Raw genomic sequence first — 22,039 nt, forward strand, 5'->3', positions numbered from 1 at the left:
CAGTACAGTGTACTTCTGAATCAGCATGTTCCAGTCACAGTCAGGGGGGGAATGAAGGATGAGGTTTGAATCTGGATGTGGTTATGTTGGATGTCGGGGAGGTTTATTCCGCACATCAGATCTTGAAAGAAACAGTGATGATTAAACCAGAGGTGTGGACTCGAGTCACATGACTTGGACTGGAGTCATGAATCATATGACTTGACAAATTTAAACAGACTTCTGACTCTACATCCACACTACCAGCTGTGTGAGGCTGTACTTTTAGGGTATTTAGGACACAATGGTGCTTCGCAGGAAAAGTCAAGGGATCAACAAAGTCAGAGGGGTTCAACCTCTGAGGACCATGAATGTCTGGACCAAATTTCATGAAAATCCATCCGATAATGGTGGAGACATTTCCCTCAAAAACGCAAATGTCAACATCTTGGTGGCACCAGAGGAAACTCACCAAAGAGGATTATGGTTCATCCTCTAGGATCTATAAATGTCTGTACAAAATATTGTGTCAACCAGAGGAGATGTCGAGATATTTCACAGGAAGTGAAAACTTTGGCTGCCAGAAAAAGTAGCGCCAATGATTTAATGATTTGGACGGCTACCAAAATCGTTAGTATTCATCCTCTGGGCACCATGAATGTCTGAGAAATTTCAGTCTGGACCAAAACGGTGGACTGACCAACAATCTGACATTGCCATCCCTAAAGTCATGCTGCTAACATGGCTAAAAATGACTTAAATGATTAATCAGTTACCGAAATAGTTGCCAAGACTTGTGACTTGCATATCCCACCAATAGGTATTGATAAAATTATTAGTCAATTAATTGCTTAGTTGATGAGCAAAAAAACAGTTTTGACAACTGATTAACCATGAACAAAACAAGCAATTTCAAAACTAGGTCTCTGGGAGATTATGAAGATTTCTGACATCTTACAGACTGACTAAATAATTTATTAAAAATGAAATAAACAGTAGGATGTTGCAGTCTTATGATGAGACAAAAACACTATGAATAACTAATGTGCTAAGCATATATTTGGGCTCACAGATTAGCAGTTATAGTAGCAGAACAGCCGTATGTTTGTGTTATTCTGAGAATGTCCCCAGATATGTCTGATCTTTACTCAGCAACTTTCAGTTGCCCTCAAATGGGTGGCATGGGAGGATGCAGTGGCCTTGATGCATTTGCATGCTGAACTATCAGTGCAGGGCAGATTCCAGGAAAGGTGGGCGTTGGGTAAATTCCCCTACAGGGTCTGTCAGGAGGAAGCTACACAAAACACTGTCAGATTAGCACACTGTGGACGAAAGCTAGCAAGCAACCCACGTTATTAACAAAAGAAATCCTTTTGCAGTGCTCTTTGGGTGGATATGGAACTTAGGCTATACATTTTGCCCTCATAATCAAAATTCTTCCCGAGAGGATCATTTAAAATTTCAGCTCTTTTTTTTCCTGCAGGTCAAGGATTCACGATATCGGCTGGGTGGTTCTTGCAGTGCTGATGTTATGATTTAGATGTTAGATTTAGTATTTTACAACCCTCCTTTATATTACACTGCTGTCTCAGGCTCACTGCCATGTTGCGTATCTATAGAAAGCAAACCTCTGTTGTTTCAGGCCTGAGTGTTACTGAGAACTGAACCTCCATCTGCTGAGTGAGGAAGAAAGACTCTGTGTGTGTGTGTGTGTGTGTGTGTGTGTGTGTGTGTGTGTGTGTGTGTGTCTGACTGATTGTGTCTGTGTGTGTGTGTGTGAGTGTGATGCACATCCAGAAAAATCCTCTGCTAGTAGCTGCAGCCTAGAGAGAGTATAGTCTAATGGACATTGTAGGTTACATAACAGTGTAACCTGACAAGTCATCCTAGATAATATAAATGTGGCTCTGCGTTTTGAAAACAATTTTCTACGGGGATTTATCAGATTAACTCATGTGAAAAACGTTTTTATAGGCAGCAGGATATACAGCATCCCACATTTTACTCATATTGTTGCTATCCTATATTCCTGAGTCATGTAGAGGCTCTGCAGTTGCATCACTAATCTCCCAGCAGCCCCTCTGGCATTATCAAGGAGGTACAATGGAGTTAATAAGAGAAGACACATTCAAATGATTACTGTGGTTTAGGTTAAAGACATTCTACCAGTGTTTTTATCAGAGCAGAACAGCCAGATGAGGTTCAGATGAATTGTTTCCAGATCTAGGTCACTGTGACACAGCAGTCTAAACTGTCTTGTCTTATGTTTGCTAGCTAATTAGCCAGAATGATAATATAAGCAAAGCAGTTATTGTTAAAGGGGGCATAACATCCACATTTCCAGGTCTATATTTATATTCTGGGGCTCTACTGGAATAACTTCACAGTTCAAAAAACTCCTTATTTATCTTATACTGACCCTTTATGCAGCCCTTCAGTTCAGCCTCTGTCCGAAACAGGCCGTTTTAGCTACTGTCTCTTTAAGGGCCCCCTCTGAGCCCGCCGTTCTGATTGGTTACGTAAACAAACAATATTAGTTGAATTTTGCTTCTTTTTCTCGTTTTTTACTCAAAATACAAACTTCTCAAATACATCTGTACATGTACGAACCTGAATGTGAAATATGCGAGTGGACAACGTTAAGAGACGGCCAGTTTGTGGTCATGAGTGTACAGTCTGATAACAATTTGATGGGGAAGTGGAGGTAACTTTGCAAACAGAGCATTCACAGCAAGCTGAATCCCTGGCTTTTGACTTGAAGGTGACATTTTTACATATGTTCACCTCAAGTTTTGGATGTTTGACCATGTTTAACATAAACGTCCAACATTGTAACCGTACATAAATGACAGAAAATCACGAAAAGCATGTTATGTCCCCTTTAAGAGATGCTAGTACTAGTCACCATTAGCTTTTTCTAGATTTAGCAATTCCACAGATCAGGTGTTAACTAGAGGACTGTGACTTTTAGCTGCCTAGGTCTTCTTCCTTGCAAACTGCAATAAATTATAACTGGATAAATTCTATAAACAACTTTTTCATTAAAATAACTTTATTCTAAATTGATTCCAGTCATCCTTAGTTATTTGTGGTAAATAACAAAGGTGTAATACAAAGGTATTAATGGTAAAGATTAATTTAAATAAGTTTACTGTTTAATCACTGTAACCACATTTTTTTATGCTTACTTTTTAATTCTAAAATTAATCCTAGTCTCAAAACCACTCTTTTCACAGTTTGAGGATTTATAAAGAGGCTTGTTGTCTTTACTTTTAAAGTAAGAAAAAGAACCAGTACCATTTTTAAATGAATTTAAATCACATTTATATGTACATTACATAAACAGCCCACACATCTCTAAACAATGCATAAACAGCTTTAAAAAATCCCCTTTACTCCCACTGCATCTATGAATCAAGCCATTAACATATCCCTCAAACACCCAGCACACTGATACAGACTATTCATAGCTGTGGGTTTTTAATGAATAGGCTAATTACTCTTGATGTGATGGGGAAATTAAGGACGTTCGAGGGATAAAATAATGTCAGTTGGTTTGTAGTGAGACTCAATCATTCAGATATTGGATTAATTGTGTTTTACAAAATGTAAGCTTGGTTGCTCGCAAAGTATCAGTGATGAATTAACCAAACTTCAGTCAATATCAGCACTTAGTTTCTGTGTATTGAATTGTGTTGAGCGAGCAAAGTCACGCTTTAGTCGTCCTTCAGTATGGCCTCCAGACCAAAACTCGTTGGTAGAGTTGGAAAGAAATAGTTTTAGTTCATGTTTTGTATTTAAATTGTCAGACTTTTGTCTCATTTTGTGTCGTCCATAAAGATTATTTGAATGCTAAACTCACTTTAACGATTGTGACATTTCCTTGAATGTGTTAGTCATGATGTAAGAGATTTAGCTTGTGGTTATGGAACATAAATTTGTAGTTGAATGAGTAAAATCTGTTAAAATAGAGAAACCCACATATTATCTACACTCCCACATAGCTTGACACTTTTGCAGACAGAAGCATTTGGACACAATGTTTACAAGAATCTGCCTTTTTTTTTAAATTCCAGAAATTGGCCTTGAACTTCACAAAAGATGGCCTTGTATTAAAAGAGCACAGTCCAGTAGAACTCATTTGCAAGTTGATTACGCTCTATTATTTGCTGCAGTCTTTGGGAGCAAACAGACCATAATAGCCTTATTCTCGGATGCTTTGCGGCTGCTTTAAGGTGATCTACTTATGCTCATTGACTGTTGTATCTTTGCTTAATACTTGTGTCTAATGCATTTTAAATTCTCAGCCCTGCTTAAATGGCTTTTCAACAGCATAGCATTACTCAGCAAAAAAATGTTTATAGGCGGTCAGACAGATATTTTCAAGGGGAGGTTTACGCAGGTTTTCCTTCATGTTGCTATCATGAAAAAAAAAGTCAGAAAATCACTCATGAGGTCTCTGATTTTCTGTAATTTTCAGATGACTTTCAGTAAATGTTCATCAAAATGTTTAACTACTCAAATTTCTATCTGTAATCTTGGCCAACAGCTGTACTTAAAGTGACATAAAAACTTAATTAGCTGGTTTTATAGGACAGTAAATAAATACAATTTACTCCTCAAACAATTTTATATGCGAGCATTTCTAGCTGATACTTATTCGATCAAGTCATTTATGGTCCTCAGTCCTCTAGCAGTTGTTTAAAACTGAGTTTTTCACATTTTTAATATACTGCACAACTGTGGCTTGTATTTACAGAAGGTTTTCTATCACTGATCGTTAATGTGTGCCTGAGGATGTGTAGTTTTTAAGATAGAATGCTCAGTTGTGTGAAAGTATTATAAGGAAAATTGGTGGTAAGGTTACAGCTCATCACATCCAGATGTGGAATGTGGTTTGGGTCTCGCAGCTATTTCTGCTGACGAGGCAGAACTCCAGGCCACATTACCAGCAGCATTCCTCCTGGAGGGTTTGTTGGCCTACTTCATTAAAAGAGATGTAACGGGAAGTGTTCACTTGGCAGCTCAAACGAAATACCTTCCACTTACCTGCCTCGCATCTTCTCTAAGGAGCATCATACGTCAGGTCGATAGTCTGCCGCTGATGGGCGTCTTTGACTGCATTCAGTAGTTTTTGCAGTATGTCCAGCACTGTTGGCTTTATTTTGGACCTTGTTAGTGACTATTCTGCCAAATCAGCATGTTGAATCAGCTGGCAAGAGACGGCTCAGCCCAGTGAATCCGAGATTGAATCCTTTTAAGAGCGCAATTATGTTTATCAAAGATCTTATGCTTGTGAGTCCATATTTTGGTACTTGCTGAGGTTTATTTTGATTTTGGTATTATGTTTACCCCCATGTCCATAGCTGGCACCAAAATCCACAAAAATGTGTGAGATGCTCATGATTTAGGTTCATAAAGGTTTTTTTAATAAAAAACTTAATCTGCTGTATTACCTGTAAATGATAATAGCAATGGATCAGGAGGATGACGTGGTTTAATCAACAATAACATCAAGGTTTCAGTCCTTGCAGTATGTTGAATATTGTGAAACGCTCAGGAAACACAGCCTACCTCTACCTGAGTAGCACGTGTGTTGCTGAACTGCGTTTGACTTTGATAATGGCCATCAATAATATAATGTTTCATATCATTTCATTCTAAATTTCATTTAGATTTAGTTTAGACAGAAAAAGGTTCAGAAGTGTGTGCTCAATTGTGAAAAATAAATAATAATATGTGAGGTGAAAGCAGCTTTCTTTCTGACAGGCATGGTGGGGTCTGGTTGGGGCTACTTCTGTGTCAGCAACATCCTCTCTGGGTTTTTTTAATTGATTATATTGATTATTCAGCCAGTTAAACCCCTGCTGTCACCGCTCCAAGTGAAGAAAACCCCTCCACGACAACACCAAAATCCCTAAATGAGCCAAACACACAACTCCAAACTAAGTGTCAGGAGGGAAACTGACAACAAATAAAGAAAATAAGAACAGCAGATCTCCACCTGGATGCAGGTCAAATAACAGACTTTGAACTTATATCACAGAAAACGAGCAGAAGCCGAGAAAAGAAGCTCAATGTGTCACCGACTCTCTGCGCTGGAGTTCCCTGCCAGAGAGGCAACACTTTATATTTTTTTCATGTCTGTGACATATTCTTCAGATTGAAACTATAGTGAAAGGTTCAATGTTGTTATCATGTCAATATAACTATCAACGGATCATTTTCACTGTCTGTTTTTGCTGAGAACCAAAAAAAATAGGCGAGACACCAAATCTCTTTCCTTTTAGTTCTGTTTAGACCTTCATCAACTCTTGAGGGAAATATCTAGATCTTTAGCAGCTTAATACTCCACTACGTTCACTAGCTAGTTGCTAACTTTGTCTGTCTGTTGTTCTGCATGGCAGGTAGCATAAAGTGGGTTTTTAGAGCTTTTTCCCTGAAAACAGATGCCTGCTGGAAATGACGCTGATGAGAGCGGTGAGAGTGAACAAAAACAATAAAGTCATGGGCTGTAATGCCAAAACAAGGAGCTGAAAGAGGCTAAAAGGGGAACCTCAAAGTTGGGTGATAATTCTCTTTGGGTTCGTCATTCCTTATGAATTACACAAATATGATGGATAACAGGGTTTTATCTGACTATTCTTTGGAAAAATTACAGCATTTGATGATTTCAATTAGGATTTGCTGAGAAAAGGTTATTTTTACAACCATGGAGGTTTAAGGTGTGCTATTTTTTTTAATTGTTAGTATAAAGTTCATGTTTCATGTCCAGTGTACTTTGAGCTGTTGGAAAACCCCTCTGACTCCTCTGGGGGAGAAAAAGAAGTGTATCTCAGAGCAATGAGCAAAAAATAACTTTAAATACCAGTGTGTTTGGTGAATCAAGGGGATTGCTAAATTCCACAGTTGATACTGATCCTGCGCCCTTGGCACCAGTTTTATTTCGGAGAGAGTCTCTTCTGTCTGGCACTGATACCACCCAGGCTCACGCAGCCCCACAGAGACTGATGCTGGATAAAATAGGTTGATAGCCTACTTGTCTTGTGTAATTTCAGCCCTGTCCTGCCTTGAAGGGTGGTTTCTGGGGATCGACTCGTTCCACGGAAGACATATACTTTGTAAGCCGAAGCCTAGAATAAGACTTCTGGAAGAGTGAATTTTCCTGTCTACTCCTCAGTGGATCAGGGAGGGAGGGAGGAGGGAAGGAGGGAGGAGGGGGGGTGGATGAGGAGACAGTGTCATGCTGGGTTGGGGTGGAGTGTTGTGATTTCCTGTTTTTGCAAGATGGGGAAGCAGATATGCAGTTATGCTCTGCAGCTCTGGAATGGGTTTGTTTATGAAAAGATGAATTCTATGTAGACTCCCACAAATCCTAAAAAATCAGGCAGAACATTTTGATTACGAAGATTGTTGTGGTTCAGAGATGTTCATGAGCTATTCAGTGGATGTCTATAGCCCAAAATGCTTTACAGTATGAAGCTTGTTGTACTATTCAGGTATCTGTGTGGGATGATGCTTTTGGGACAGTGGGTCCTCTTCAGTAACAGACTGTGCTCCGCTAGAATACGAGGGCTTCGAGATGTGGGCCGCTGCTTTTGTCTGTGTTGCAGTTTCTGTATTTAGGCCTCATGTCATTTTACTTACATTCACATTTGTTATTGTCGGACTTGTTTATGCGTCACATGACCCACAAACCCAGGTGCATGTACAGTCCATAAATAGGCCTGAAACTCTTTTGCATCGTCTTCAAAAATAAAAGATATTAGCGCAGCTTTTGAATTTTTTTTTTGAAGTCAGCAGAAGCAGATGTGTGTTGTTTTTCTTTACAACTCAACCTTTTCATTTTGGACAGAATCTTATTATAATTCTCTATGCATCATTCAACTTCATACTAAAATCTAACCGCACAAATGCAAATAAGTCACACATGTGCAGGTTTTTCGCTCCGTGCTCTTCTCGGATATGAAAAAGTTGAGGCTAGAAGGGAGGTGGTTGAAAGATCCTTTGAGAATAAGTGCCCTAAATTGCAATCCCTGGATGGTCGACTGCATGATGACAGTAGTAGTAGCTGTAGGTTTGCAAAAAAAACCCAACAACCTTACATAGCTCACCGGTGCTGTGTTTGGAATGTGAACCCCACCTTGGCTACAGGGAGTTGCCTGTCGTGTCAGGAGGAGGACTGATACTATTGTTAGAGCATCAATGTGAAATTCGAGTCCACACCTAACAGGCATTTGAGGTAGAAGCACTGTTATACAACTTTAGACACCTTTAGCAAGAGTCTACTCAAAAATCTTTGTGTTGCTTGGATGCCTCCTTAAAAAAATCTTTGGAATTTGTTTGGTTTATCTGGATGATCTGAATTTGATTGAATGAAATGCTCCAATATAAATACCTTACTGGATTAGAGGAATTCAGCCTTTGTCAAAAAATGTAATACCGCATATTTCACTGCTTTCTCCAATGCCATATTTCCTGTGTCTAATGAAAACAACAACAAAAGCAGACATTTTTCATGTCTGTTCATGTGGCACATTTCCATTGTCGTCTATTTACTGGAAATGAAATGTTTGTTGTTCCTTTAGAGCTATAAAAAGCATCAGCATTCCTTTCTCTGACCTCGGGCTCCACCTGCGAGAATCATTTTGCGATTCTCAGAGTGAAGGAGTTTGATAGCTAATTGTTTTCACTGGCATTCTTCTTGGGTGTTACCGTGTTTTCAGGGCTGAAGTTGAGGTCGGTGGCAGGATGGTGATGACTTTTCTTTTCTCTACAGCCTACAATTATGTCAGTGTTTTTGCTGGAGCAGGAAATTATCCTGCCTTTTTTTTCCTATGTAGTCAAACAGCTAGAAGCAAGAATTGAATCATGATACCAGGTTTGTTTGTGGGTGGAAAAAGTTCACACAGAACTCAATTGTATGTGTGAATCCCAAGTTTACAGCTACGAATCAAGTCTATGAGGACAAATCAAACCTACAAGTACAAATACTTTTGTCCCACATTTGAAGCTTCCTCCTGAATAGCCAATGGGGATGCTCTAAAACTCTGGGGGCTTGTCCACTGAAGGCGGCCCAACTGAACAGCCTCTGAGCCTCTGAACTTGCTCATTATAAAAATACACAATTTAAAAGAGACCTTGTGTGTAGCTGTAGGACAAACAACATGGATGATATTTTAAAAATGAAGTAACGTTAGCAGTCACTGTTTAATTCAGCACTTATTTTGTAGGTAAATGTGGACTTGTTTCAGTAAAAATGTAAATCATTATGTTAAATTGTCAGTTTTTTCAATGGAGTTCAGTGTTAATGGTGTTGCTGAGCAAAAGAAAGGGAACTGAGCAGCCACACATTTCTCTGTTCTCTATTTCTCTGCTTAGTGTCTTCAGGTTAGGCTAACCCACTGTTTCTAACTTTGGAGCTAACCCCCTTCACTTTTCTAGCAGTTGGGGAAACAACAGACGTCACTTTTGGTCTTGACAAGCCACAGCATTTATTAACTGACACACTGTAATCTGTACTGTACATTTACTGCCAGACTGACAACTTCCTGCTAACCTTTTCCTCTGCTGCGCTTGCATTCACTGTCACTTTTCTTCCGCTCGCTCAAGGGGAAACACTAGTGATACACAACTACAATACATATGACCCTAATTTTATTCCATAGATACCTCAAACTGAATTAATCAGTTTCAGACATATTAAATAATTGTAACATCAGCATGTTATGTTTGGCTAGTTTGCTAAATGTTTCATGCTAACTGCACACATTGGATGCTAACATGCTAATGGCGGCATTCACACAATCAGTAGAATAGGAAGAACAGAAAATTAGACTTGTGGCCTTGTAGTCACACCAGATAAATGTCCTATTTTAGATATTTTTTAATTATGTTACATATTTGTAAAACCAGATACAAACAATATTTAGCTTTGACACAAAATGTCTACTTAATAGCTTTTCCTTGGGCTTTCAATCGCATCTCATAATATTCATGAGTGGAAAAAGCTCTTGTCAAAGCTAGTAAATTGACCTTAAGATTATTTTGTCCAACTACTATTTCCAAGGTTTGAAATTTACTTCACGCTCACCAGTATAAAGCTCCTGTTTAACAGCATTAAATTCAATTCAGTTTTATTTAGCCACCATTGCTGGCCATTACAGCCATGTTTGCCACATGTTTGTTGACTCTTCAGTAGTTCTTATCTCCAAGTGGGAGATATTTTAGCTGCCAGAGATTCCTGATATCTCACACTCAGAATTATAACCAAGAGGCTGACATTAATGTTTAGTTCCACTCGGCTGCTTTGTAATTTGCGGTCTGTGCTCTATGATGTGAATGTGGCATAACTGTTAGTTTTCATCAGGATCAGTAAGTTCACATAACGATTAATAGCAGAGGAGGGAGGGTCATTTTTGCCTTACAAAGCTGCAAACCAAGAATTTAGAATTTCATTCATTTGGGTGTCTTTGGAGAGTTTTAGTTGTCCAAATGCTGTTCTCAGAGGTTTTATACACTGTGCAGAATAAAGGGACAACTTTAATTGTTTTAGTATGACATTTATCAAACAATATTGGCACAAATAAGGGGAACCTTAATACACAATATTAATTTACGCATCATTTTTCAAAATCACATTGTGAACTACAAAGAGATCAGCAGACAAACTGACTGGCAAATTGAATTAACATTCCAGCTGCAGCCTGTTTGTGGCTTGTGACTTGTGTTAATTTCCTGCTTGAGCTTCTGCATAGTCATACTGTAGGTTTGCAGAAAAAGGAAAAAGACTCCTGTGGGGGAAATAAAAAAAGCTTTCTGGTTTCTAAGTCAACAATGCAGTTGATGTGTCAGATTCGTTTGTCATATCGTAAATACATCAGAGGGTTTGATGTAGTTTCTGTTCTCTTTCATGTAGGAGCTTTTATCTCATGTCTTTTAAGTTTAAATCTCTGATCATGATTTTTCTTTTTTTATACACCTGCACATTTAGTGACTTTCCACAGCATGACATTTAGTTTTTCTTGTGAAATCATTCAGCAGTGCAGGATCTTGTAGCTGCCAGCTGCATTTAGGCTACTTCACCTCTAGCCTTCAACCTCTCTGACATCCTGTTTATTTGTACAATAAAACTGAAGTCAGTACAGTTGAAGATCTCTTATCACAGTTTCACAATAACATAAAGTCATTACAAATAATGACATGTAATTGCACTCATTTAAAATTCAGTTAGACACAGTTTAAACCCTATTTTCAGCAATGGTTCGTGTTTGGTAAACGTGTGAATTTTAACATTATTCACAGTTTAGTGTGACCCACTGGAGTCAGAGTGAGGTTCGTTTTGTCACGTATTTTTGACCATTTAATCGTTTTCCTCTTTAATAAGAATTACATAATGATTATGATCTTTGGGCAGGTATGTGTCACTCATTATACCTATGCTAAACAATAGAGAAAGGCACTGTGGTCAGCGTGTAAGGTGAAAATGACTTCACAGCGCAGGAAGTCAAAAGATGAAAGCAGGTCTTGGTTTCAGGTCTGGGTTTCAGTCGTTCTCCCTGCACCGACAACTTCCTGTTGGCAGTACGAAGTGTCACAAACACATGTTTGAGTGGGGAATTTTTCTCAGTCATTATCTTTTTTTTTTTTTTTTTTAAAAGAACTGTCACGGCAGACCAGATGAGATTTTCCCATGAGTCATGGTGCGATCAACTCGTTGGCGACGCTCCACCCACTGCTGCACAGCATTTCTAAGAACTGCTCCTGCCTGTTTATTAAAGGAATTTACAGTTGGGCCGGTTTGTTTTTCAGTCTGAATCCGTTACATTTATTTAGGACGGTCACTGTAAAATCATAAATGATCATTGTCTTGCTTCATTGTTCTTGCTCAGCGGGTCTGATGAGTCCCCCCCCTGCCCCCCCCACCCAAAAAAAGTATATTGTGGGATGTCTGGCCACACACAGCCCCAAACATACACAGTAACACTCACACACACACACAAACTCTTACTCTGTGTGAGGACAGATTGGCCCCATTCATAGTAACAATACAGTCATTCACATTGTTTCACGACCCCACTCAATGTTGAACTAATTGATGACTCTGTGAAGTGTTTTGGAGAGTTGATTTTGTCTTGTGTGTGTGTGTGTGTGTGTTTGTTTTGTAGTTTGAAATGGTCAAAATATGTGTATTAATTAATTAAATTATTTTAATACCTGTTGTTTCCACCCTGAACTCAGCTGAAGCAGGCAGCCATGTTTTCAAAATCACACTAAGACGACTACAGCTGCGACGATTAGTCGATCGACACAAAATTCAACAGCAACTATTTTGATAATTGATAAATTAATTAATTAATTCTCTAGTTCCAGCCTCTTAAATGTGATAATTTGTGTTTTTTTCTTAGACATATGTAACAGTTAATTGAATATCTCAAGATTGTGGACTGTTGGTTGGACAAAACAAGCAAATCAAAGGCAGCCATTTTTTTTTTTTTTTAACATTTCATAGACAACAATCAATTAATTGAGAAAATAATGGGCAGATTAATCGATAATGAAAATAATCATTAGTTGCAGCCCTGATGATGTCCCTTCTGTTGTCTTAAGGGTCAAACATGTGACAAGACAAAATAATGAGAATTTTTCAGCATGATATTTGATGACTTGTCATGGACTAACCTCATCACTAGGATTTACATTTTACCAAAGCTGCCTACCATCAGGGTACAAAGATTGTCTCTAAGTTTTCTGACCTGGCATTTATAAAATCAATTACAGACGAAGTGAAGTGTAGATAAAAGATATAGCAACTATAAGTGTAGTAAAGAACACACCCAACCTCGCCTGCAGCCCTCACACATGCAAGCAATGCATCAGTATCTCAATTTAGCCATAAGTGTCAAAGTACAGGGCGGCACCTGAACAGAAGCCCAGTTTAGATATTAAAAGAATGATAATAGAGCTACAACAATTATTTTCATTAGTGTTCAATCTGTTGCTATGTTGCTGTTTTTGAGTAGTGATGAAACATTTATGCTATGAAATATCATAAAATGATTAAAACTGGCCATCACAGAGCCTAAAGCTTAAAGATTAAAGCTGCTTGTTTTGTCCAACCAACAAACCAAAGCCTAAGATATTAAATTTACAATGATGTAAAACAGAAAACACTGGAACCAGCATTTTTTTTGCTTAATACTGTAAAAAACTTGACCAGAATGGTTGCAGATTAATTATTTATTTAATTGATTGATTAACTAATTGTATGCACAGTGTATCCATTAATGTTGCTGATGTTAATGGATGAATCTGTGTTACAGGTGGTACAGGCTCAACTCCAAGACGGGGAAGAAGGAGAAGGAACGAGGAGACATTCAAGTCACCGTGCAGTTCACCAGAAACAACCTGACAGCGAGCATGTACGACCTCGTCATGAAGGACAAGAGCGCCTCCACGTTCCGCAAGCTGAAAGAGCGCATGAAGGGGAAGAGGAGATCCAGCGAAGAGGACTCCTCGTCGGCCGTCGTACCAAGCGGCTACGGGTCCGTGTACCGCATGCGCCACCGGCTGCCCAGCGACGGAGGCGGCGAGGAGGATTACGAGGACGACGAAGGGGGTGAGGCCCGTCGGAGCAAGATGAGGAACTTTTTCCTGAGAGGGAAGCTGAGGAAGTCGTCGGACACTCGCTCCAGCACGTCACTAGGTTCAGAGAGCAGCGAGTCATCGTCGCGAGGAGGGAGTCTCAGCCCCACAGCTGGCATCAGTGTGGTGGTCTCTGACCTCTCCAACTCGCCCAGTAACAGCAGCAACCTGACAGCGGATAACAGTCCAGGTGAGAATGACCAGCAGACGAGCTGTGTTAACACTCACTAAAGAATATGTGAAGTCTTCTTTTCTTTATTTATTATTTATACTGCAATTATAAGTGCTCAGCATGTCACAAACACATCATTTATGTAAAATACAAGGAAATACAAAAAAAACCCCACTTCCTTATAATTATTTCACACCAGTCTCCAGCTCACTCTGACTGTGTGAAAACTTCACAAGTAGCTCGAGAAGTTGTTTTTGATCTGTCCTTTATGAAGCTGTCAAACGTTTTTAACTCAAAAATGAATCTACAGTCGTGCGTCTACGGCTGTAAAAAGGATGGATGACTGTGAAACTGAAACTCATCTTGTGTGTGCTGCAGCAGTGCAGAGTGTAAAACAGGAATATGTTCCGAATACTCCCTCATATTCCTTTAATTATCTCTGCCTGTGAAGCTTAATGGAGTTTGTGTTTTCACTCCGTTCTGTTTGTTTGCTTGACGATGATCTAAAAAGGTTAGGAATGCATTTGCACAACAGTTTGTGCAACAGTCGAGCACTGGGCAAGAAGAAAAAGAAATTTCACAATTAAAGGCTCAAAATGGGAGGATGACATGTGGTGAAGAGATTTTATGAACACTTTGCTTTTCTATTGGCAGAAAGAAACTTTATGACCCAGTCAAAAAAAAACAAAAAAACAAAAACAGGGCACTTTTGCACTTATTTCTAACTGGAACATTATCACCGTGCAAATGTTTCTTCTTACTTCATGCTGTGGTTGAAGGGAAGCCTTAAAACCACACAGGGCTTGGCAATAAGTCAAAAGTAAATATTGTGACATATGGATATAGAACAAATACTGTCACAATATTAATTTTGTCCATACTATCCACCAGTGTTGCCATTATAGAATTTGAGTGTAAAGTCATGAACTGTGTGCACCTCCTGATATGAAAAAAGTTGATAATGGGCCATAATTAATTAACTTGAAGGGAAAGTCCAACATGTGGAGCTGCTATACTTTGACAGTTGCACATAGAAAGCAGGACTGGAGAGATGTTACACTTGAAAGGGCAGAGCAACATTTCCTATTATACTAGAAAACATCCAGCAACAACACAGAGGTAAATTAATCTATTTCAAGTGATTCTTGCACTGACATCTACAGGTGATACTGTCCAGTGCTGCTGTGAAAAACACAAAAACATTAACCTGTATCCATTTTTCCTCGCTCTCCATCTTTTTGTCTCACTACTCTTTCTTTTCCTTTTAATTAATCTTTAATCTTTTCATTTCCTCCACTTTTGCAGAGCACACAGCAGACATATCACCCAAGTCTCCTTCTCTCAGATGTGAGTTCGGTGATGAGCCCGGTGAGATCACCATCGCAGTGCCTCAGCCCACTGTGTGCGTTAACGGAAGCCATGCTTACCACGTCCAACACCTGGACCCAGGCTCAGGAAAACCTGCAGGTTCTTTAGGCGTGGGACTGTTGCAGAAGTCGTTGCCTCTCTCAATGTCTCTACAGAACCTCAGCCCGCGAGCCGCCACAGACCTCCCCAAAGGCACCGTCGGAGACGGACGCCGCTGGTCTTTTGACAAACCCGGCGAGGAGGAGAAAGCTGCCATAGCGGCGGCCCTGGAGCAAAGCGGACCCATGGTGGGTGACGAAGAGGAGTGCTTGGAACAGACTGCTCCGCCCTCCTCTTCCTCCTCCACGGCCGAGTCGGAGAGTCAGGGGAAAAAGCAGAAGAGGAACTTGTTCTCCCATGGGAGGAGTGAGTCTGCGGGGAAAAGGACGAGTCAGTCCAAGGATGAGTCTGAACAGGCCTCCGCTGGCGCTGAGGAGAAACACAAGGGATGGTTCGGATCAAAGGACTCACACAGCAAACCTAGGTGAGATACACACTGTGATCACAGAGACGACTAATCACTCACTGACAGGTTCGTTTGTTACTACATCAAACAGATGATGAATTATCATTTCAACATGAATATGAATCGATTCAGGAAGGTCAACAGCAGCCAACATGCTCACGAGTTTGTGCCTGCTGTTTAGATTTCTGCCCATCATCTGTCATAAGTTGAGGTGTCTAATTGCGTTAAACCCGTATACTTTGGTTTATTTGGTATAAATAGGGGCATGAAAGAATGTTTTTGATGTTTATTATTTTATATATTAGCAGCAGAGTTTAATACTGAGGTGTTTTATCACTTATAAGATAAAATTCCTTATTGGTTTGTTTGTTTTCCCAAACTTTCATGCTCATAATTTAAAAGCAGGAAAAGTAGCGTGGCTGAATTTGAATGAGCCATGCAAACAAAAAAACAAGACCCTTAAACTTTTACCATGAAGTTACATCCATCACCTCACTGACAGTCTAAACAACCATTTAACTTTAAAAAAAAAAAAAAGCAGTATGTATTGTAGGATTATTGCGTTGGTTGCTTAACACTGGTGCATCTTTCTGTTATTTTGTCCATCCTTCTAGATTCCTTGTAGGGACAGTCATCACCAAAGCTGTGGTACTTTTCACTAGTTTGACTAAAAAAAAAAAAAAATTTCCACTTACTAGCTTTTTCCAGAGCTATCAACTTTATCTCAGTGTTCCTCAGTGGATGGAGATAGCTTATCATGTGACATAAGTATGGAATTTGGGTCCCGTGATAACAAGTGGTTGTATATGGGAGGAGATCATAACTGAGGAAGAAATGAACTGATTGTAAATGAGGGAGACTGTGAGATGCGACTGAAAGCTCTTGAAAAAGCTAGTAAGTGGACCTTAAATTGGTTATGATTAGTTTGACAGTTTCCAAAATCAAGAATGAACTGAGGTGAAAGTCCAGATTATCTGTCGCGTACAAACAGTTTCCAATAAAACTTAGAGAAGCTAAAACTGAAGTATTGTAAGTAAGATACATTTGAATACAGTAACATTACATGTAAACAGTCACTAGAGTAGTTGTAAGTAGTTACGCTTCACTTCCTGTCTGCCAGCATGGCTACTAGAAGTTGTTTCCAGCTCTGTACATATCCGTCCTGGTCTCAGTCTCTGGTTACAGCAGGTATCTGCATTGCAGATGGGGGTGGGGAGCTGCTCCTGTGAAATTAGCTCTATCAAGCTAAAGCCTTGTGCACGCTGTAATATGGTTCAGTAATAATGTCAATTTCATTGGAAAGATGATGATGTGAGCTGGAACAAGCCACGGTCTCTTACAGATTTTGTGTGTGTGTGTGTGGGGTTTTGTGTGTATGCATTTGTAACGTGTGTGTGTGTGTGTATGTTTGTATGTGTGGGAGCAGATAAAGGAGGGAAGGAAACCCAATCTAATTTTATTTCCACTTCTAACACAAGCACATTCTTAAGTGGGTAATTTATTTGGGGGTGTCACATGCTGCACTGTACTCTCTCTCTCTCTCAGACTGCTTGAGTGTATCGCTCCTGCGCTTTGTATTGGAGTCTTATTTCAAATGAATCTTTAACTCAGATTTACAAAAATACTTAAACAGTTACTTTTATTTTTTATTTTTTTTATCAGTACTCTACCAGGACCAAAAAAACAAGCATCATAGTATTTTCATACACTGAGCAAAAACAGAATATTGGACATATAAGCACCGGCTGATTGAAGCGAGGTCAGCTATTCTGGACCATAGTACACTCAGTACTTTTCTGCCAGCTCTGTAACTATACATTTTCACAGCCTACACATCCACATAATCTCAGATCCTTGGGGAAGAATGCCAAGTTGGCACCAGGAGCACTAAGTAATCACTACACCCAGCTGCATCAACTTTTCATGCTAAATATTACATAATGGGCCAATGACAACACAGAGGAGACGTAGAAATTCATGCTTTGGATGCAGATATCAAAACATGTGTGATTGATTCCAACTGTTAATATTGTTTTAAACTTTTAGTGTTTGCTTAGCTGCTAAAGATTTATTTAATTATAACATTTTCCCAATTACTAAGTTTTTTAGTCTATAGAAAGAAAAATCCTGGTGAAAGTTCTCAGTCCATTCATCTCAGCATTAGGGTTAAATCTGTGGGTGGCAGTGGGCTAAAATCAAAAATGTTCCAATATTATACACAGGGGCTTTAAAGCTGCATTAATCAGTATTTATATATAGATACAATGCATTAAATGGCGATCCGTAACTGAGTGCTTTAGCGTCTTTTAGCTCATTGTTTTGGTTAGACTGACCACAACTTTACTATTTTGATTCACTCCCACTGCTCTTATCAACCTTGATTCCAGCTGCAGACAGCTGTCATCATAATAAAAAGCTCTGATAAACCCTAAAACTCAGCAAGAAACAGCCAAAGACAGACTCAGCCACTAGCTGGTGAACATAAAGGAATATTTTACCTGCTGAAGAGCCAATCGATATCGTGTTAACAGCTTGTTGCCCCCAAGTGGCAAAAAAGTAATTTATGCAGGTTTAAAGGTGATTTACAGACAGTGAAGCTGCAATAAACAAAACCTCTATTATAAGCAACAAAACAGGGTTTCAAATACTAAAAAGGGCTGTATATTAAGAATAAAATGGCTAAAAACAGATGAAACACAAGCCAGTCTGTATAATGCATAATGACGATTGAATATTTGGGACGGGGAAACCTTCTGCAGGCCTTTAGTTCAGCTGTGTGAACAATCCCCACTAATCAAGAGGACTGTGTGCCCTTCCTTTCACAGCCTGGTGGTGTCACCTAAACTAAAGCCCAGCACTGACCCTCACCCTCCACCTCTCCCACCTAGTCACCACCCTCCGGGTCCCCCCGTAGATCCTGCCTCTGCACTGCATCACTCTAACCCATTCTGTCACTCACAGACCACACCACCTCCCATATCCCCCTGCAACCCTTTCTTCTCTCTCCTCCAGCACAACCCTTTCTATGAAGACATGCTAACTGCTCAGCCCCTAAAACCTCTGCTGCCTCCTCTGCCCTATCTTTCCAGTTCCCGGCCCCCTATAGCTCAACTCTTTCCGCAGGCGAGTAAGCCTAACCCCACCCTGACCCACGACAGCCCAACCACAGGGAGCTCCATCACTGGCTCTGATACAAAGGGTGACGTGATGGCTAAAGTTGCGCAACGACCCCTTCCTCCTCCTCCCACACAAGAGGACAAACCTTTAAGAAAGAAGTTGTCCAACCCTTTTATGTCTGTTGGGGAGCTGGAACCGGATTCAGAGTGGGACGAATCCTTTGAAGCGTTTGCAGCTGGCAGGCTGCAGTCTCCCGAGGATCTGGCCACGGATTGCAGAACACAGCAAAACACACCCAGTGGCCGTTCACTGGAACACTGCAATAATAAAGGAACCTCATTAGCCAGAACAGGTGCTGATCAAATCAAAAATGTAAATGACTCACTACATCAGCGACCTTTAGGAATCACTTTAAGTAGTTGCACAGAATCCTCTTTCGAAGCACATAAAGCCACTTGTGTGGTGACCAACACTAACACGCATCACTTTGACACATTTCTGCAATATCTTGACACAATCCCAGAATATGGGAGCTTTGAGGATGACAACAAAATTTTCACTACTTCGGCTAACCCGCCAGAACTCGATGCTTGCACTGAAACTTCTCAGGCTAACAGCACTACTAACACAAACGTTTTAACCGACACTAATATGCATCAAGCCCCGTGCCACGCCTCGTCTCTAAAACTCAACAGCAACTCCCCAGATCCTGGTTCTTCAGGACTCGGCAGTTCAGCAGAAGATGATTTCTTCTCCTGCCTCTCTTCGTCAGACAAGTTCTCAGCATCCTCTTCAGACGATGCCGAGACGCAGAACTTCTTCGGCTTTGAGACGTCCGCTGAGTCAACTGTGGTAAAAAATCTAAAGCCATCAGAATCTGAAGATGACATTACTGACAGGTCCAATGAGCTGTCTTTAGTTGATGTAGACCAGCAAACTGTTACTCCGCACCAGGATGGTGACGGAAAGGTAGATTCGAACAATCCGGAAGGGTCTTTGGCACCACAGTCACCAGTCCTTACATATCAGCAGCCAATAATCACTGCAAAGGAGACAGAAAGTGAAAGTGCAGATACTCAGACATCAAACTTTTCCAATGTCATGTATCTTGACCTGCTGCCAAAACTCTCAGTCTCTTCAGAATCGGAACTACAGCCGAAATCTGACGTCTCTTTACGGTCTGACAATGAAAACGGAGAGAAAAGCAAAGGTGAATCTGTAGTGGATCTTTCAAAAGAGTTAAATGATTCCTCTGTAACTGCAAATAGCAACACAGATAAGACGATATCTTCCACTCCAGATGACGAACTCTGCTCCACACATCCATCATTGTACATCATAACCTCCTCCCCCGGTGTCAGCCAGAGTTTGTCAGAGTCACCCTTTGAGAGCACTAGCTTAGGAGGGCAGGCTGCCAGCCAGCACTCTCCTGTGCCATTCGGGCTTTTTGATGATTTCCTCGACACCAGTCATATCGAGAACAGTCCTGGACATGACTTTGACAGCAGACTCTCGCACATGTCCGATCAAATCGCCAGCAGCCTTCTCCAAAGCTTGTACGTGAGCACCGACTCGCAGCATTACCAAAGCTGCCAGTCTCACCAATCCTCCAAATGCTCCAGCGTCTCAGAGCCGGCCGAGACGCTGCACTCGACGCTCTGCGGCGAGTCGAGCGAAATTCAGACACCTGCCGACACCGCTTTAGGCCTTGACGATTCCACTAGTTGCAGACCATCTAATGGAGAAATAAACCACACTGACCCCTTTGAAGAATCCCACTGCGGGGTGGAGGACAGAACGGCAACACTTGAGCCGAGTTTCACAATAGGGGATGATTTAAGTTTACAGCTACTCCCTGCGGCACCAACAGACTCTTACATTAGCTGTAATCCAAAGCTGAGTGAAGGAGTTGTGGAGAGTCAGCACGCTGTCTTAGATGACATGTTCTCGCAATGCCCGAAGGCGCAACGTGCTACACTACACCGCTCCCAGTCTGAGGGCACGCTGATGACTGCTTTTGATGAACTCCTCCTGCCCTCCTTCGGGAGTGAACCCTGTGCGCTACAAGCCCGGCCGCGCTCTGACCTCCCCTCTCTGACCTCCTTTGCTCCTTTTCTAACTCCTGAAAGTAGTAGCTCCCCTTTAGCGCTGTGCCCCCTTTCTCCCTTTGCCAATGCCTCAGCGGGGTCACCACCCAGCATGGCAAGAGCCGCCGTGCCAGCTCTCGCCAATGCAAAGCCAATGCCTCAGGAGACGCAGCAGCAGCAGCAGCAGCAGCAGCAGCAGCAGGCAGCCAATCAGCAGAACAGGTGAGGTTGCACATGCTCAGTGCTCAGTAAAACGGTGGAGGAAGCACTTTTTCCCACTTCAGGAAATTTCTATCCTGTCTTCTCGTCTCTTCGGTCTCCCTCCGCCACTCTGCTTCCACCTGCTTTTCTCCTGTGCCGCCGACTCCCAAGAGGTTTCTCTTTTGTGGTGTGACCCACCCACAACACACACACACACACACACACCGATATACACATATACACACACACATCCTGGTGTTAACAGGACTCCGCTGCAGGTGTCTTGTGTGTGTCCTGGCTCTGTGGTTACGGGAGGGGAAACAGAGCCTCAGGCCAATTAGCAGTTATTATTTTGCCCTGATTCCTACCACACAACCCCTCCCTGTAACACACATACACATTCACACACACACACACACACCACCCCCCCTCCCCACAGGGCCAGCTACTGTTCTCACACAGACACACTCATTTGCCAGACTCTCAAGCAGAAACCAGGCTTTATTCGAGACAAAATAGGTGTTGTTGTGTCACTGATAGCATTTCCTTTTCACCTCGGGGTAATAACACACTTAACACATTTCTACATGTTTGATTGCACAAAGGCATGCAATTAAGTCTTTCAGTTTCATGCTAATTTAATTTCAATTTTCACTAGTATTTCTTTTTAACGGGGAGTCTTACAACTGTCTAATCTGAGTTTCTGGGGTTTTAAAAGGTCGACCTTTGGCGTCCAAGTCTGGTGTCATCCTCGAGGTCTGTAGGATCATCTATTGTGCTCAAATTACGGGATAATCTATAATAAATGGGCTAAATATGGTATGTGATGAAGATTGAGGTTGTATGAGTGCAAGTCACTGTAGTTATCATGAAAGTGAATGGTCTGCTATATATTTCCTCGTAAATGTAGGTCACTGACACAGGAAACTGTCTTTCCTGTGTTGTTGCGTTTTTGTCAGATAAGAT

At 40.9% G+C, this 22,039-nt stretch overlaps 1 protein-coding gene across 3 annotated transcripts in view; it reads left to right on the forward strand.

Moving 5' to 3' along the window:
* Positions 1-22,039, forward strand: part of rab11fip5a (RAB11 family interacting protein 5a (class I)) — a 36,108-nt gene that overhangs the window by 9,434 nt on the left and 4,635 nt on the right. For 2 of the 3 annotated variants that reach the window (XM_044374719.1, XM_044374721.1), the window contains 3 exons: positions 13,302-13,813; positions 15,101-15,686; positions 18,494-21,094. In XM_044374719.1, the coding sequence (XP_044230654.1) occupies positions 13,302-13,813; positions 15,101-15,686; positions 18,494-21,094 (3,699 nt within the window). The remainder of the gene's footprint in view (positions 1-13,301; positions 13,814-15,100; positions 15,687-18,493; positions 21,095-22,039) is intronic. The other variant, XM_044374720.1, reaches the window with a different exon arrangement.

This window comes from Thunnus albacares, chromosome 15, assembly GCF_914725855.1.
Source record: "Thunnus albacares chromosome 15, fThuAlb1.1, whole genome shotgun sequence".
In the NCBI taxonomy this organism is placed as follows: Eukaryota; Metazoa; Chordata; class Actinopteri; order Scombriformes; family Scombridae; genus Thunnus; species Thunnus albacares.